This window comes from Cygnus olor, chromosome 5, assembly GCF_009769625.2.
Source record: "Cygnus olor isolate bCygOlo1 chromosome 5, bCygOlo1.pri.v2, whole genome shotgun sequence".
Classification (NCBI taxonomy): domain Eukaryota; kingdom Metazoa; phylum Chordata; class Aves; order Anseriformes; family Anatidae; genus Cygnus; species Cygnus olor.
In genome coordinates, this window is record NC_049173.1 from 34,838,864 (window position 1) to 34,851,766 (window position 12,903).

General features: G+C 39.0%; 2 protein-coding genes across 4 annotated transcripts; one reads left to right on the forward strand and one right to left on the reverse strand.

Annotated features, from left to right (window-relative positions):
- Positions 1-1,746: 1,746 nt before the first annotated feature.
- Positions 1,747-7,029, reverse strand: LRRC57 (leucine rich repeat containing 57). Of its 2 annotated transcripts, none has more exons than XM_040557351.1 (6): positions 6,896-7,029; positions 6,129-6,293; positions 5,286-5,421; positions 3,917-4,185; positions 3,258-3,443; positions 1,747-2,655 (listed from the first exon to the last, which is right to left on the reverse strand). In XM_040557351.1, the coding sequence occupies exons 2-6, from the start codon at positions 6,210-6,212 to the stop codon at positions 2,614-2,616; spliced, it is 717 nt and encodes a 238-aa protein (XP_040413285.1). In that variant the 5' UTR covers positions 6,213-6,293; positions 6,896-7,029; the 3' UTR covers positions 1,747-2,613. The 2 variants fall into 2 exon arrangements, with proteins under 2 accessions (XP_040413285.1, XP_040413286.1); XM_040557352.1 differs by having other exon boundaries at positions 6,129-6,306; positions 6,896-6,989.
- Positions 7,030-7,032: 3 nt separating this feature from the next.
- HAUS2 (HAUS augmin like complex subunit 2) lies at positions 7,033-11,420 on the forward strand. 2 transcript variants are annotated; one of them, XM_040557348.1, is made up of 6 exons: positions 7,033-7,356; positions 7,604-7,696; positions 9,058-9,127; positions 9,955-10,087; positions 10,665-10,773; positions 10,885-11,420. In XM_040557348.1, the coding sequence occupies exons 1-6, from the start codon at positions 7,033-7,035 to the stop codon at positions 11,032-11,034; spliced, it is 879 nt and encodes a 292-aa protein (XP_040413282.1). In that variant the 3' UTR covers positions 11,035-11,420. The 2 variants fall into 2 exon arrangements, with proteins under 2 accessions (XP_040413282.1, XP_040413284.1); XM_040557350.1 differs by having other exon boundaries at positions 10,844-10,986.
- The last annotated feature ends 1,483 nt before the right edge of the window (positions 11,421-12,903 follow it).

The following is a 12,903-nucleotide window of genomic DNA, read 5'->3' on the forward strand; positions in this document are numbered from 1 at the left end:
GTTGCTCCTTTCTCATACAATGGGAAACCTGCCACATGAGGGGCTTTGCTCTATGGATGTCTCAAGCATTGCAAATCTGTAGGAAGAAAGCTAATATTTCAAAGGGGATTTTAGGTATCAAGTAGAAGGAGCTGAACTTGAAGCAAGTCTGGGGCTTTTACCTATTCACTGCCAGATTTTTACATGTTGTAACCTGTGAAGTGTGTTTGTATGGAGCTGAACAGATTTCTGCCTTCTGACTATAAGGCCATGCAGTTATGCTGACATACACAGAGTGTTCTTGAAACGTTCCCCTAGTTATGTCTTGCAAAACAAAGTAGCCTAGTAAACATCATCCTGCTGTCAGCTACTTCTGACTGGAAGCTACTATTTTTTCCTATAGAATAGCACCTGGAATGGGAATTTCTTAAGTAAAACTGGTTCCCTGCTGTTGTCAACCTGCTTATTGTCAACCTGTTTATAATGACAACAACACTGAAATAAGGTATTTGCCAGTCTGGGAACCCAGAGCATCTTTGAAATGCAGCTGGGTAGCTGAGAGCCTGAGACATCCTCAGATGTCCTTGAGAAACATAAAAACAAACCGCAACAACTGTCCCCCTGGAAACAGTAGAAATTCATCTAGGAAACTTTTTTTATAAAGTTTGGGGAAGCAAAAGTTGGTTTGAGGGGGAAATAAACATGGTGGTTCCAGGTAGGAAAATAAAAGCTAGCAAGAGCAGATGGTGATATCTCTAACAATCCGAAAGTAACTCATTGTCTATACAAATTGGGGCTTCCCTGAGAGCTCTCCTGGGAGAATTTCTCTGCTTGAGATCTCTGGGACAGACTGGACCCTTGCTGGGAACATCTGGCTGATTCTGGACTCCACAATGCAGGTCATCTCAGAAAATGAAACTTTGTCTATTATTAGCTACCCCCAGTCCTGGAAGCAGTTTGGCAAATGCTACACCATATTGTAACTCTTTAAATAACATACAGGTGTGCATAAAGTACTTAATCATAAATACATACTTGCTTTACTAGTGGCTATTTGTACTGATCTGTAATGAAGTAATGTACGAAATAAAATCTGTGTCCTTGCATATTATGGGATTCTACAAACCTACCCTTGCAATCTTTGCATACCCACAGGCTATTCAAGAATGGATTACAGCCATCCTTTGAATACTGAACTGATGTCCCGTAAAATGTTATTTAATAAGTATTACTGTGTAAGACTTTTCTGAGCATCTTATAAAATAAACACTTTATCATAATTATGGTTATAGAGATTGACACAAAGGTCACTTCATTTTTCTTAATGTTTTCTTTCTGTTTGCAGGTAACAACCACAGTGAGTACACTTAATGATTATACTTGCACCTTTAAGAAGTTGACTGTATAAATGCTTTTCTTGCCTTGTGTAGGAAAGGGAAAGGTTAGGTGTAGAATGTTAGTTAATACATTCAGTGAGACTGTAAGACAGTCTCATTAGGAATAGATGCATCCATGTTTATTTTGCCAAGAAAAGCACTTAGTACATTTCTTCCTACTTCACTGTTTTGAGGATGCAGTACATCTTAACTGAATTACTACCACAGTGTTGACATACTTGACTTCTCTGCAGTCTCAAAGCAGTTGAAGTACAACTGTTACCAACAGCTGATGGAACCGTGTATCTATAGTGATGTTTTTTAATGATACCTTTGTACTGTTGGTTAAAGTGACAACAGCAGCAGCTACACCAAATAAGCTTGAAATTAATTTTTGAAAACAATTTACTAAAATAAACAAGTACATTTTCATCTTCAGTATAAGTTAAATAACTGCATACGTTTTTAGGTCTTTCTAGATGCTTTTGATAGTAAGGCAGCAGCGATAGTAAGGCAGCAGCAGCAGTAGGGTGACAGCTAAGACTTTTACAAACAGTCAGTGCAAGGCTTTTCTATTTTCCAGCAATATACATTTTACTGAATACATTGAAGGTGAACCTCATCTTTATTTGACGCAGCTCAAGCAGAATAGGACTGTAGTGCAATTCCTGCTTATGGGAAAAAAGTCTACGAAGGATGCTCAAACCATGATTTGTTCACTGGAAGCAGCTGATAAAAATTTAGCCATAACTGTTTGTGCTTCATTAGAAAAACTTGTAGAGGTTAAGAACTAAAACGTTATTTGTGGAAGTTCTTCTCTGTAGAAGAGTGCTTACTGCAAAATATACAACTTTTCAGATCTCCTTTGATAGCAAAACTTCCATGTACTAGCATGGAAAAATATTTCCAGGAGAAATGACTCTTATAGCTTAACACACAGCTTCCTGATGAAGGGGAACTGGCAAATTTGAAATGCTCTTTCCCTTTCTCTATTAAAGAATGAGCCCTGGCAAAGGAGAACATGTATTGTGTTAAAAGCTATAGTGGTTCAAAATCAAAACTGGCCCCTAGACAGGTTTACCCGTTCAGTACCCATGTTCTCTAGTTCCAGTTTATTCGATATGGCCTTAACAGACTGTACGACTGCTACAGGGGAGTACTCTGATCATTTCCTTCACCAGTCTTGCTTCAGGTCTGTGAAGCGGGTGCCTCAGTCACTAACTCTTCTTATCAGGGATACACAGGATCAGAACAATGATCACGCAAACTTCTTCTTTGTAGCTGTAAACCGTTCCATGTACTACAAAGGAAAAAAAAAATCTAAGTCAGAAATTAATACAAGGTTCATTACTAATGAAAGCAGCTAAATTTCTGCTTCAGACTCAAAAGCACTCTGAATCTAAAGCATACTTTATTTCATAGATGCCAGTGTTAGTGTTATAAATAAAAAAACAAAACAAAAACAACAGCTTTCTGCCATTCGCTGTAATTGACTCGTACTCTAGAATGGTCTATATGGTACAGAAGTCAAATCTGAAGTGTTAAGGATAAACTGATGTTAAACCCTTAAGACTGCAGTATGACAGAAAGCCTCAGCCTCCTTTTTTAATCCTGCTTTTCCATCTCATCAAAGTAAAGACTTGCTTCAGCATACCTCTCATCATTAGCTACCCTTCAAAAGATGCTGATGAAAGAACAGAGATCATGAATCCTATAAGAAAGGTAATATTTGACAAATTCTTGAAATTCTTTTCAGATGTTAAGAATTCAATACAAGTGACAATACCAATAGACTGTTTATGCTTTCATTCACCAACATAACAGCTGTCTTAGAATTCTGAGGAGGTACTGGGTAAGGAGTTCACCAGAAGTTTCTTTTAAAAAAAAAAAAATCATACAAACCTTGTCATAACCCTCCAGTTCTCTGAGTTTCTTGATTTCAAAGAGGTTTCCTTCAACTGCAAGCAGTGAGATCTGGGAATCGCTGAGGATGCTTTGAGGAAGCATGCTGAGTTCTAAGCAGTTTTCCTCTAAACGCAAGACTTTGAGGCGTGGACAGTGGGAGATCTGCACTGAGATCTGGGAAATCTGGTAGAAATAAATTTAAAAAAGTGAAATGGGATTAAAATGTTAGTTATCCATGACTACTTAAAGTGACCTGTGTTTCAGACTAATATGGAACAATTATCATACTGTAAATCTAAATTATATTAACAGTAACTACTTAACAGTGTGTAAGAAGCAATAATAATGGTCAAAAAGTCCAACTAACCTTCTATTTTTCTGTGACGACAGGCAATCTACATGGCAGTTTATCAGATTCCTACTCAATAACTGTTCAAATACTTTCTGTATGATTAAAGTCAGTATTTGTTAGTCAAATCAGGCAGTTGGATGTTTCAGACTATAAATTCTAGTTATGATCTCCCATTTCTACAGTGTGAAAGTGGTATGTCTTTCAGCTATAAAGTTTTGATCATGTCAGCTTAGACTTAGTATGACCACAGAACATAATATAAACAGCTCTGTCCCAAATCCACATGCTATCTCAGTTACCGGACCTGGTTCTGATTCAAATTGAGTTCGATAGCCTGCAATTCTCCCACAGTGTCAGGTACATTTTGGATCTGGTTTTTGGAAAGATCTACCACATCCAAGTGACGAAGACCACAGAGTTGCGTTGGCACAGTCCGAAGCTGGTTTCCAGAAAGACTCAGGGTTTTGAGAGCTGAAAGTTGTCCAAACGCAGCTGGTAGCTGCCTCAAGTGATTGCCATTCAAATGCAGTGTTTCCAGTTTTTTCAGTTTACACAGCTCCTCAGGCAGAGCAGCTAGAAATAAATCACAGAACAAAGGGAATGACCTAAACAAAGAACAGTAAAATTCCATACCCATTTATGTCAAATAAGCTTCTGCATGGAAAACAATTATTTCCCACAGGATTCCTCCACATTTTCCAGTGAAGGCACAGATCCCTACACAGAAGGCACACATTCCCTACACAGAAACAGAAGCCCACTGACAACACAATTTCTAAACATCTTCCATAAATATCTCAACAATAATCTGCAAACAAGGTAGACCTTCAAACCACTAGCTGAAAACACTACTCTGAAAGGATTTTACACCATCAGCTACACCCTTTACTAACCACTTTGCCAATGTATTCTATGACATTTGATACACCATACAATTCACAGCCTCAGGTGTGCTGCAGCCCTCTAAAGGTATTACTTAACTCACTCAAAAGTTCTCAAACAATCCATACCATATCAGATAAGTCTCACTAGGTAAGCTCTCCTAGGGTTCATCCATCCCTCATTCTGTCTACACACACCTGTAGCACTCCTAAGCTGCACTATGGAAACAAAGAGATTTGTAAATGACATTTGTTTTTCAAAAAGGCAATTAATACACAATGAACACATAAAAACAGTTAGCTTCTTCACCTCATCCTAGTTTTTCCATAAAGAGGTAAGAAATGTATTTCTCATCCAAAAGACAGCATCTCTCATAGCATAAAGTTGCCTGAATATTTTTGAACTTCCATTGAAGTTTGTCCAAGAGAAGCAGCAACAACCATTCAATGGCCAACATTTTCTAAGAATCATGTTAATAACCTGTTCTCTATGCAAGTACTAAACCATCTGACACTTAAACTTTCAGATCAGACAAGTCACAGCACACAAACCATATGGTTTTAAGTACTTACATGTCATTGTTAAACCGATAATACAACTAAGCTGGCAACTAGTTTTGAAGAATTTATGGTTTGTTTTTTTTTCCTGTACATGAATTCCAAAGATTTCAGTTTAGGTGACTAAACTTCCCATTTACATCCTGTGAGAGTTAAATCATTACATTTAGTTTTTGATCAGAGAAGTCAGATATTACTTTAAAAATCTGTGGAGATAATAATTAGCAGGCATACTCAGTTTGTTGTTGTTTAGAACAAGGCTCTTCAAAAAGGAAAACTTTCCAATGAGTGGTGGCAAGAGCTCTATTTTGTTGTTTGACAAATCTATTGTCCTCAAGTTGCTCGTTAGCTTCTGCAGATCTTCAGGAAACTAGGGGAAATAAAAAAGATACATCATCTAAATACTTGATACAACTTCAAATGTTCAAGTTATGTAGGTCTAAAATTTTAACTGAAATACATATCTATATTACATGCTGTAATATGTATCACAATGTCCAGTCATTGTAGTATGCAACTAAGTCGACAGATTTCTCCTCTGTATTTTTTTTTAAATATTTTTTCTTCTCAGGAAAGGGAAAACGATATAAAGGAGACAGTCTAACATCCAGGAAGGGTACTTTTAATACAAAGAATTTAAATTAAAAAAGGAGAAGGAAGTACAGACTATTAATGACTACAGTTAAATACAATGCAAATATCTAAGTATGACAAATTGTAGAGTATCTTTCTACAAAATAATACGGTTATAAAATTTACATTTTCTACCAAGTTTCTAGTCTTTCTTTTTTTAAAGCACAACAACATTATAACTAATACTTCTTTAACAAGCATTCATTCTAAAGCATATGATCAGAAGCATGCAAGTGTCCTGAGAGACAAAGCCTCAATCAGGAGACAATGCAAGCAAAATTCTTCTCTGCCAAAAAGAAAGAAAAAAATCTTAAAATAAGATTTATCACTATTTATGAGAAACACGTGTATGCAGTGCATTATGACAACAATGAGGGGGGAATTCGCCTCCAGAAGTGCCAATCATACAAACAAACAGCCAGGATTCTATTACAGTTGTATTACCTCTGTAAGTCCCTTTCCTGTTAGCTGAAACACACCAGTTTTCTGTGCTGTTTCCAGGTGGGCTTTTAATGCGCTATTTCCCATCCTCACACTTCTTTGTCAAGCGTACAGAGCTTGTCTGAGTGATAGTTTTAGCCAGTTTTTCTGTTGTTCTGTGCTGGAGGACTGCAATAGAAATCTATTATAAAGCAAATGTAAAAAGTCATTTTACACATACTGTCTTAACACTAAAAGCTTCTCAATACACTGAACCATATTGCTGCTGCATTTTCATCTCTCTAAAATTTTGGATCTTAGAATATTTACCCAGCTTAAGACGCATTCTTTATTGCAGTCTGCATATTGAAATAACGCAATAAATATGGTTAAAACTATGGGGAAAACTTTATAGTTCCCACGTCTCTGTTCTTTTGGGGCCCAGTTATATAAGGCTGTTGTTTATGAAGACTCTCCATGATTTCAGTGGCATCTACCAGGACAGAGCTGCTTTTAATCCTACAGTTTCGTTCAGTTTCCTGGAAACACTCAGAGACCCGACTCCTTTCTCTTCCTTCTCCGTGCAGTTACTGCCATCCCTCTCCTGTCACGCCAGCAGAGCTTAAGGAGCTTCAGGCCGGAGGATTAGCAGGGGCAGAGCCAGCAGTCCCCGCTCCCCCAGCCTCACCCCGCCTGCTCCCCGGGGCTCCCCGGCGACGCTCGCCCCGACCCCAGCTCCCCAAGCCCCGCCGCCGCTGTGCGGCTCGGGGAGCCCCCGCACCGGCACCTACCGACCCCGGCGGAGGCAGAGAGCGAGGGAGCCGCCCCCGCCGCGCCTCCCCTGGTCCTTCAAGAACCGGGCACCGGCCGCCCTTCCTCCCCGCCTCCCCGGAACCGGAACGGTGTCAGCAGGGCCGTCACGCCCGGCATGGCGACTGCCCGCCGCTCCAAGCCTCCTGCACCTGCATCTGGCCGCCCTTCCGGCGCGGCCGCCATGGCGGAACGTCGCCGCTTGGTTTCCGCGGCAACGGCGGCCGCCAGCCCCGGGCCCCGCGGAGGAGCCGCCGGCCCCAGGCCTCGCGGAGCGGCCGGGCGGGCGCGCAGCGCGCTGAGGCTGCGGGAGCGGGGGGCAGCGGGGGCCGCCTGGGCGCGGAGAGCCGCCGCGGCCGGCCCCAGCCCGTGGGAGTCCGAGGGGCCCACGGCGGCGGCGGCCGTGCTGGCACAGTGCTTGGCCGAGGGCTTCGTGAGGCAGGTGCGGGGCCCGGCTGTCGGGAGCAAATCCCTCGCCTCTGTCCGCATAAAGGGGAGCGTTCTGCTGCGGCGGTTTTGTCCGTGAAGAGCCTAAAAGCAGCTGTTCGGGTTTACTTTATGGGTCTGGTTGTGTGGCTTGGAATAACAGATACGCAGGAAGTGCTGAACCGCGCTGCTGTGCCAGTCTTGAGAGTTTGCCTGATGCCTTCTTGCTGCTGACTGACCTTCTTGTTGTCTTCCTTTCACAGGAGACATTGGATTCAGTCTGTCAAAATACCACATGCTTTGCAAAATTTGCTGAGAGGGAAAAAATTGCGAACATTCGGGCAGAAATCAATGAGGTACAGCCTTTACTTCTGTCAATGTACTCTTAACACTTCATACTTAAAGATAATACATTTCACCCAGTGAGGCAGCAAACTGAAATATGCCATTGTTTCATGTTTGTGTTTTGCTTTTTTTTTTTTTTTTTTGGTGTGGGGGGGGGCGGGCTTGTTCTTCTATTTTGTTTTTAACAGTTTAGCTATTAAACAGTTGGCAGTTTTTTCCCAGTGGACTGAGTTGTCATAAAGCAAAAAATAACAAGATTAAATAAGTTTTCAGTGTAATTGGAAGGATGTAGTAGTTTGCATCTTTGACTGAAGTGTTACCTGAAGCTTTCCGAAGAAACTAAAGGACAAATAAGAGTTTATAGTTCACTTATATTTCAAAAAATGTGTTTCTTTTTAGGCATCTGGACCATTTTGTTGGTTACCTCAGTCATTTCCTACTGTCTGAAATGGATGGTTGATTTGCATTTTATGTTGATGTTTTCTTAGCATTTGCTCACTAATATGTGAGATGTATTTATTATACAATGTGGTGTAAGCTCCAGCAGCTACAAAACGTTACTGCAAAAGTGTAACAAATTCACTGGTCTAATTTTTTGGAGAATGAGTAAGTAGGCATCACCCTGCAGCAGAAGGAAGGAGTAGTTTACAGCTCCTAGTGAGGTGGATATTTCCCTGTCTTTGTTGGAAGGTTATACTTACAAAATTCTTTTTTGGACAAATGTTTAATATGCTGTCAGTGAAAGAGGTTAATTTTTGTCTCCTCTTAAGGAAGGTAAAGCAACGGTTCTGTGTCCTGAAAAACTATGTCATTCTGTTCTGTACTTTCCTTCAATCTTCTCCTGTCTAGCCAAAATGATCACAGCTTTCAGCCATAGGAGTAAGCATGCTGTTCTTATGCTCATTTATCATTGAAAAGAATTAAAGCTAAGAGGTTAACCTGAGAGGTTCCCACTCAGCTTAAAACAATATCACAAAACAGTGTTTGCCAAAAGGAGGAGACTTAAGCTTTGAGAGGTTCTTTAGCAGGATATAGGCTATGAAACTGCTTTGTAGGACGTGTGAGTATCTGTGTTTTAAGAATGAATTGCAGAATCTGTCTCTTGCAGTACAAGTTCCCAATAAATCACCAAAATATTTTGTATGTGTGGTTTTGGTTTTTTAACTGTCTCTTCCTATTAACCAACAAAAAAAAAAAACACACCTTGAGGGGAATTGGTAGTATGCTCTTATGCATGTGGCTACTCTCTCAGAAGTGCACTGTCCCCCTTCTTACCTCTCCTTCCCTCACCTTTTCCCTGCCCCAAGAGGGCCAGCAATATTTGGATAAGTACATTAAAAATTCATTTTCATTTCGATTTTTATTCTTGTAGAAGAAACTGGAAACTGAGATCCTGCAGTTGGAGAAGGAGACAGCAGACATAGTTCACCCTTTTTACTTAGGTAAGTTTTCTATGTACCATAGGGGAAAAAAAAAGGAAAAAACCACAAGAGTTTTAATTTTAAATGACTGCATCAGCAGATTTTTTTTCATCTAAGTACATCACACTTCTAGAAGTTACTGCAGCTGTTCCCACTGTTAGAGGTGGCAAGTATATTATTAACCTTCCCCAAAAGACTGTTTGCGTAATATATGAACTTAATCAGAAGGATGTGCAGTAGAATGTGTGTGTGTCTGTGTCTGCCCTCAGCTCCCCAAGTTCAATGGAACGTCAGGAGTTTTGAGATCATCAGTCATCTGTGTTGCTTCCTTTGGCCTGTGTGATACTTTACTGCTTATCCAGTAACCTGATGCGTTTCTACTTCATTTGTGGAGCCTAGAATTACTTAGTTTTATTTTATTTTTGGGGGAGCATATGGATTCATTTTCTTGGTATTTCTTGCTTTTCCCCCTATGACTTGACGGATACTTAAAGATTCTAGTTTGCTAATACTGCATTATGCTAGTAAAGTACACTGTAATATTTCAATCCTATGGCATAGTTTTAAGAAGTGGGTTTCATCTCTTCAAGACAGTTTACTTAGAACTATAGATGATGTAAGGCAATTAACAAAGCTGTATCTCTAAAAAATATGTATGACTTTATTTGAGGTGCGTGTTGATGTTAAGTCCTATAGAATCCAACACAAGTCATTCTGACTAATGATATCTATCTTGAGTGTACACTATCCTGAGTGATAGAGCAGATTTTTTTCTTCCTTTCTAAAGAAGAAACTTTGTTCTTGTTCTAGCAGGACAATAGCTTCAACTTTGCAATTTTATTTTATAGATAAAAAATGCCAGATATTGCAAGATATGAACAGACACTTGGAAGCAGTACTGAAAGAGAAGAAGAAACTTAGGAAGAGGCTGTTGAAGCCTATATGTCAAGAGAACCTTCCTATTAAGGCTGAATATCACAAGTAAGCATATAAAAAGTAATGGTTCTTTGTTTGAGTGAGTCCAAATTAATTTGAGCTAATTATATTTTAGAAAAAATCAGATGCTTTCATTCACTTTTCTGTGAATATAATTTTTTAATGAATATTTGCTTAGTTGATTGGTCTTGCCTTCTGAAGACTACACAATTGATTATGTATCTTTCTAAATGGATGTGTTAAATTCTTGATTCCTTTACCTTCTCCATAGGTAGGAATCACTACTGTAGCTTTTGGTGTCTTCTTTTCAATATGACTTGTTCAGAATAAGTGTGTGGATGATTCCCAGAGATACTTAGTAAATGTTTAAAAAACAGTGTTTCTCCGCATGGTCTAAAAATCTAGTCCAGTTACAGAAGTATGCACTTCAGTAACTCCTGCCTTACTTGTTGTTGAGAGCCATAAAAGAATTGTAATTGCACAGAAATTAATTAGATGACTAGGAACTCATATAAAAATGGAGAAGAGGACTAAGGAAACCCATAGTGGGAAAGAAAGGAATGCTTGAAAGTATTAGATCCTGCATTGTTTGCACAACTTTTGAGCTCATTCTTGGCTACAGGTACGTAGTAGAGTTGTTGACTGAGGCTGTGTCTTTCGTTGAGAAGCTTGAAAGTCATTTGCAAAGTGCGAAAAGTATCCCTCAGATACCAACTCTCATGAAGAACATGGTGAGTAGCAAAAAAAAAAAAAGCTTCTCAATGCTGTTGGGTTGCTTAGATTATTTTTGTTTCTTGCTAGCTTGACAGGTTATAGAGATGAAGTCTAATTCTCTTCTTCAGGACATTGCTTTGACAAAAACAGAGGTGCTGGTGACAGACTTGGAGGAGCTGACAGAGCAAATATTGAAATGGAGGGAACTGCAAAAAGGAGCGTATTCTGATGGCATCTGCAATACTGCTGAATTGGACTTTGGCTTATCGTTAACCTAGCACATCATTTTTTTTTTTTTTCCTCATATGGGATGGCTATTCGAAGAACTGCAATTTAAGCCTGTGAAAACTACAACGTAGTTCTGCCTTAATACAACAGGGACTTTGTAAGTAGTTCTATTAATGTTCTGACATTATTGTTCAATGATTATCCATTCTCCAACTTTGAGCAGCAGCTCATAGGAAGGCAGACTACTGAAAAGACTGTTAGGGAGTTATTTTTTGAAATAGTTGGGCAGGATTCCCTCGGAGCCTGTATCTTCAATGCAATTTTGTTTTGATATTTCTCATGTGTTTGCTATAATGTGTCTATTCATTTTTTGTAAGTATTTTGATAATACACTGTATTTTGTATGTACCTATAAAACTTCAATAAAAGCACTAGATTTTAAGAACCAAGTTTCATGGTTTTCATTTTGTTATGGAATCCCACATTTAAAAACCAAAGAGTGGTTCAAAGTGCTATGGAAGCATAGACAGGAATCTAATAGTTCAAACAAGGAATTAAATTAGTTTTAGGTTACAATTTATTACAGCTATGACACGGTTGATTGGGAAAGCAGGGAATGGACTTGGTGATGTTTAGCAGTTCTACAAATTTGTAACCTATGTTTCTATGATAGTGATAAATACATTCTTCAGTCTCTCCTCTTCTATTGCTTGCCCTGTATTCAGTGACTTCCTTAGAATATAACTTTTTCCATGAGTATAACTGACAACTTAGCTACTGTGGCTGTTCCAATTCACAGTCTCAGTAGCTTTTATGTCTTGAAAAGATGTGTTAGTAAAATGTCACTGCCAGGACATCTATAAACCAGGACAGTTGTCTTTTGTGAACACCCAGTTTTATATTGAAGTGGAACAAACATGCAGATATATTCCCTTCTGTTACTGCATCCTCAGTTATCTTAATTCTTCTTAGCTACAACTTGATTTCTATTTTTAAAAGTGAGCCCTTTATTTTTTTGAAAGTAACCACTAGGTGGCTCAATACCACACAAATTTCACTGTAGCTTGAGAGAGGTGCATCAAAACAAAGTAAAATTAAGGAAGAAATAGTTCTATGTTGAGCACCTTCTGTTCAGAGTTACTTGTAATTGGTCTACTCAGTATTAAATATTTGAAAATTTCCAAGAATCCTGTTATTAATCTTTGTAGACTACATTATTCTAAAGGGTATGATGTCAAAGAGTATAGCTTAACAATTCTCTAATATAGTATACAAATGCAGCTGATCTTCCTGTGCAGATTTTCCTCTCTGCTGCTGCCAAGAAATGTTAAAAAGACAAATTACTTGGATTAAGTCAAGCAGAATGTCGAGATAGGAGGATCTGAGCATATAAACTGGAGTTTGAGTCCTGTAAGCTTTAATAGGATCCCATTGTGGGATTTGAGCCCGAGGTCCCCCATGGTTCATTTCATACTTTGAAAATGATGGTCTTTTTATGCAATTGCAGAGAAGTGGTGATTTTTACTTTCTGTGAGACTGGAAGAAACAGAATCCAGACTTCTGGAATTATGGTCCGTTGTCTCTATTGCTGGTTTAATCTCTCTCTCAAATTGTCTTACAGTGATGCTTTAGGTCAGTCAGGTAAACTAAAGAGATAATCTAAGGCTCAGAGAGATAGGATGAAAACATTTCTAGTTAGGTTATTCATTATTATTCCTTGAAATGAAGATGAATTTGTAGTTTTGCCATATCCAAAGAGCGAAGCATATTTTCTTGTTTTACTCCAGTATTGGAGAGTTGTCTGTGGAAATGGTAGGGTTTAGTGAATGCAATTTGTCATTGACATACTGATTCCTTCTTTAGTATGACTGAAGGGCTAAATCTATTGAATCAGACAGTGGTTCACAGCTTGTAGTATT

Bases quoted from the DNA above. Each gene is read 5' to 3' on its own strand.
- LRRC57 (XM_040557351.1), bottom strand. From the start codon at position 6,212: ATGGGAAATAGCGCATTAAAAGCCCACCTGGAAACAGCACAGAAAACT. The intron at 5,422-6,128 runs GTAATACAACTG...TATTTCCCCTAG, and splicing joins CAGGAAAGGGACTTACAGAG to TTTCCTGAAGATCTGCAGAA. The intron at 3,444-3,916 runs GTCCGGTAACTG...TATTTCTACCAG, and splicing joins TCAATTTGAATCAGAACCAG to ATTTCCCAGATCTCAGTGCA.
- HAUS2 (XM_040557348.1), top strand. From the start codon at position 7,033: ATGGCGACTGCCCGCCGCTCCAAGCCTCCTGCACCTGCATCTGGCCGC. The intron at 7,697-9,057 runs GTACAGCCTTTA...TTATTCTTGTAG, and splicing joins TTCGGGCAGAAATCAATGAG to AAGAAACTGGAAACTGAGAT. The intron at 9,128-9,954 runs GTAAGTTTTCTA...TTTATTTTATAG, and splicing joins AGTTCACCCTTTTTACTTAG to ATAAAAAATGCCAGATATTG.